At 53.5% G+C, this 4,637-nt stretch overlaps 1 protein-coding gene across 1 annotated transcript in view; it reads left to right on the top strand.

Moving 5' to 3' along the window:
• The first annotated feature begins 2,047 nt into the window (after positions 1 to 2,047).
• B3GNT3 (UDP-GlcNAc:betaGal beta-1,3-N-acetylglucosaminyltransferase 3) overlaps positions 2,048 to 4,637 on the top strand; it is a 2,916-nt gene continuing 326 nt past the window's right edge. Inside the window, 4 exon segments of the mRNA XM_007461028.1 lie at positions 2,048 to 2,130; positions 2,132 to 2,612; positions 4,324 to 4,358; positions 4,360 to 4,608. Coding sequence (XP_007461090.1) covers positions 2,048 to 2,130; positions 2,132 to 2,612; positions 4,324 to 4,358; positions 4,360 to 4,608 — 848 coding nt within the window.

Raw genomic sequence — 4,637 nt, forward strand, 5'->3', positions numbered from 1 at the left:
GGCGTTGACGGATAAGTAAGAGTATGCCAGGCTGCTCTCACCTTCTGAGATGGCCCACACTCTGTCGAGTGTGTTTCTCTCTAAATAAATCCACTTCTTACCTATCACTTTGTCTCTCACTGAATTCTTTGTGACGAGACATCAAGAACCTGAGCTTTGTTAAATCCTGAGACCAGAACTAAAACCCCCAACAAATGGAAAATGTTAGCATTCTTCACTCCAGAAAAGACCACCGGAGACCAGATTAAAGGAGTGCAGGCCCTTCACACACCCTAACCCTTATCAGCAACCCTGCCCTTGAACCATTGCCAAATCCTCCTGGGTTGGGACACACAGTTTTGAGGGGCACGAGCCTGCTGCTTCCCCCTTTTCCCTGGCAAAGCAATAAAGCTCTTTTCTAGTTCACACCACCACCACCCCCGCCCAAAAAGTGTGCCAGAGAGAAACTTAATGAATTTACTTTTATTCATAAATTCATTCATTCAGACACTCTCTGCTTCCCCCATGTGTTTGCCTCATGCTGGGCAATGCCAGGACCCTCAAGAAGCCCCCAGTCTTGGGAAGAAAAAGTCAGAGATCATGATGAAACCATACACCTCAGATTGGGACTTGAAACCACGTGCTGGGACTCGAACCCAGCCTAAACCCAGACTGACACTTAGACTCGAACCTGGCCAAAACCCACAGTCTTCCAACTGAGATCACACACCATATCAGGTGAGAAAGGCACCAGGGTATGGGGTTATCAGTTTTTATAGGGGTGGGTAATTATATAGGCTAATGAGTGGGAGGAGTATTCAGCTATTTTGGGAAAGGGCGGGGATTTCCAAGAATTGGGCCACCGCCCACTTTTTGATCCTTATGGTCGGTCTTGGAACTGTCATGGTGCCTATAGTGTCATTTAGCTTGCTGATGTGTTACAGTGAGTGTATACTGAGGCTCAAGGTCTAGTGGAAGTTGACTTGTCTGCCATCCTGGATCCATTTGGTTCTAGTCAGTTTATGTCATGTCTGTGGGCTATGTCATTCTTTCAAAGGTTGTGCCCTGGGGGCTTCCCTGGTGGTGCAGTGGTTGAGAGTCCGCCTGCCGATGCAGGGGACATGGGTTCGTGCCCCGGTCCGGGAAGATCCCACATGCCACCGAGCGGCTGGGCCCGTGAGCCATGGCCGCTGAGCCTGCCCATCCGGAGCCTGTGCTCCGCAATGGGAGAGGCCACAGCAGTGAGAGGCCCGCATACCGCAAAAAAAAAAAAAAAAAAAAAAAAAAAAAAAGGTTGTGCCCTGTCCCCTTCCCTCCTGTTTCAATGACCTAGCCAGAGAGGGAGACAGGGCTAAATAGGAAACCAGGACACTTCCTGAGAGGTCCAAGAGGACTACCCAGAGAATGGATCATTTGAGATGGGTTTTAAAGGAGGAAGAGGAGTTTGCCAAAGAAGATAGCTTTGTTTGACACATGCTGGGCCTGAGGGTTCTGTGAAGAGCCAGGGCCTATGCTCAGCTCACAGGACCATTAAAAATAGTCAAGAAGAATGAGTGATGGTTATATCAGAATCCCAGAAGCTCAGAGCTTCCTGGAGGAGCAAGTGAAAAGGGAAGCAGGAAGGATCCCAGCAGCTCTCAACTGCTAAAAAGGGAGTTCGCTGCCTCTCTCGGGGAGGCTCCTGGGCCATCTCTGAGAGAGGGACATAAAGAGGACCAGCTTGGATGGGGGGGCAGGATTCTGGGCACACTGAATCTGGGAGGCTCACCTTGGCATCTCCATGCCTGTTTTCTCTGTAACTATTGATCCCCCGGTAGGACCTGGGCAACAGTCAGAGCCAACATGGGGTACTGGAGGAGGCGGGAGCCGGGGGAATCTCTGGGGGTGAATTTCAGTATTTTTCCAACTTGAGCAACTGTAGGGCTGCAACCAGGTGTTGGGGTCCACAGGTAGCTCTGGAAAAGTGCTTGGCCCATCTGGCATCTTCAGGCATCTTCAGTGAGTGTTATTGTCGGCAGGAGCTGCCCAGGGGTCTCTTCGGACCAATCCCAAGCTCAGGCGGGCCAGAATGAGGTGTTCTCGGCACCTGCGGACAGAGCTGGGCCTGGCTGTGGCTCTGGGCACCTTCACCCTCCTCCTCTTCAATCTGCAGGTCACCACCCACCTGCCCAGGCCTGAAGGAGCCACCGGGCACCCCCGTGGCTCTGGTCTGGCCCTCGCCACCCTCCCGCCCACCGCCCGCCCCCTGCCTGGCCAACACCTCCATGGCCGCCCTGCCGGACTTCGCTAGGCAGCCGCAGCACATCCGCAACTTCCTGCTGTACAAACACTGCCGCGACGTCGTGCTGCTCCAGGACGCGCCGCCTGACGAATGCGTGCAACCAATCTTTCTGCTGCTGGTGATCAAGTCCTCGCCCAGCAATTACGAGCACCGGGAGCTGGTGCGGCGCAGGTGGGGCCGTGAGCACCAGGTGCACGGCGTCCGGCTGCGCCGCCTCTTCCTCGTGGGCACGGACCCCAGCCCGCTGGAGGCGCGCAAGGTCAACCGGCTGTAGGCCATGGAGGCGCGGATGCACGGTGACATCCTGCAGTGGGATTTCTACGACTCTTTCTTCAACCTCACGCTCAAACAGGTGGGCTGGGGGCAGGAGGGTGTCACGTGATTGGGGCCACCTCTCCTTCCTCCCCAAAGTTGCTACCACCTCCTCTGAGGAGCTCTGGGGACCAGAAACTCCCATCAACCTCGCCCCAACCCATCTACTGTCCTCATGGTGATCTGAAGTCTCCTTTGTCCAAGGGAGGCAGGGAGAAAGGACTTACAAGCCTGGCTTTCCGAACCTTGATGACCTGGGCTCAAATCGAGACTCTGCTGCTTATCTGCTGTTTGCCATGGATGATCATTCACCTCTCTGTGCGTCAGTTTGCTCATCAGGGAAATGGGATATTAATTGAACTCACCCACCTCTGAGGGCTGCTGTGAGGATTACATGAGATGATATTCATAAGGCACCTGGACCAGTGCCAGGTGCTCAGATAACATTGGCAATGGTGCATGGGGTGAGCTGGACAGAACACATCTTATTTCTTTGTTCTGGTTCTGTCTCCCCATGAGGCCCAGGTCTGTGTGGAAGATACTCAACAAAGACCTTTCCGATGGAAAAGAAACCATGAGAGGTAGACAGAAACTTGCCTATGCTCAGAGGAGGAATTGAAGGCTCCAAGGACCTACCCAGGATGTGGAGGGTGGGGATGGAGTAAGCTGAGTAGAGACACAAGTTGAAAGGGGCCCAGTGCAGGTTCCTGCTCATAGTAAGTACAGACAGGTCTGGGTTCAAGACTTTGAACAACAGACCTTCTCTGTTGTATGACCTTGCTCAAGGCACTTTCTCTGGAGAGCCTCTATTTCCTCATCTGTAAATGGGATTGAAGACCACACCTGCCTCTTAAAATTGTATTAAGGATTCAAGGTAGAGCAGGCACTGAGTACAGTGCCTAGCATGCAGCCAAAGTTATTATGGAGGTGACTGAAGCTGAGGCGGGTAGAGGGCCCAGAACCTCTTAATATGCCACGTTCTTTGGGGTTTTTTTGTTTTGTTTTGTTTTGTTTTTGCTGTACACGAGCCTCTCACCATTGTGGCCTCTCCCGTTGCGGAGCACAGGTTCCGGATGCGCAGGCTCAGCGGCCATGGCTCACGGGCCCAGCTGCTCCATGGCATGTGGGATCTTCCCAGACCGGGGCACGAACCCGTGTCCCCTGCATTAGCAGGCGGACTCTCAACCACGGCACCACCAGGGAAGTCCGCATGCCACGTTCTTAACGCAGAACACAAAAGCATGTGATAAACATCAACTTGACAAACATGAATCCAGTGCCTACAAAGTGTTGACCCCATAATGGGTGCCGAAGAGATGGCACATAGGTGAGACACAGCTCCCACCCAGGGGGACCCCAGAGTCTGGTGGGGGAGGTAGATGTTATATAACAGTCATACAAGTAATTATTTAATGGTAATGCTTGGCAAGGCAGAGTCAGAAGGAATAGCAATAAATGTAAATGTGACAATTTTCAAGCACTTCTTGGTGCTTTACAGAGCATCATCTCTGTAGATCCCCAACACTCCTGGAGGCAGGTCCCATGATGTGTCCTGTCTGGGAAGTTGGAAACTGAGGCACAGAGAGGGGCAGTTGGTTGCAAAGGACCACAGAGTGAGTCCTTTAACCCAGAATAGCCTGACTGGAAAACACATCCTTGCCTGGCCTCGCTGGGTTGGGGTGGCCGACAGGGACCCAAAGCTGATTGCCCCAGGCATCAAGCCTGTGTGCCCTGTCCACCCCCCCTTGCAGGTGCTCTTCCTACAGTGGCAGAAGACACAGGGCACATGCCAGTTTTATGCTCAGGTGGGATGATGACATCTTTGCCCACCCAGACAACGTGGTCACCTACCTGCAGGGCGACAACCCTGACCACCACCTCTCTGTGGGGCAGTTGACCCACAGTGTGTGCCCCATCTGCCTTCCCTGGAGCAAGTACTATGTGCCGAAGGTGGTGACAGAGGAGGAACACTACCCGCCCTACTGTGGGGGTGGTGGCTTCCTACTGTCCCGCTTCACAGCCACCGCCATGTGCCACCCCCCCCCCAGCCCGCCCTGGACCCCTC

The sequence above is a fragment of the Lipotes vexillifer genome, unplaced genomic scaffold, assembly GCF_000442215.2.
Source record: "Lipotes vexillifer unplaced genomic scaffold, Lipotes_vexillifer_v1.1 scaffold469, whole genome shotgun sequence".
In the NCBI taxonomy this organism is placed as follows: Eukaryota; Metazoa; Chordata; class Mammalia; order Artiodactyla; family Lipotidae; genus Lipotes; species Lipotes vexillifer.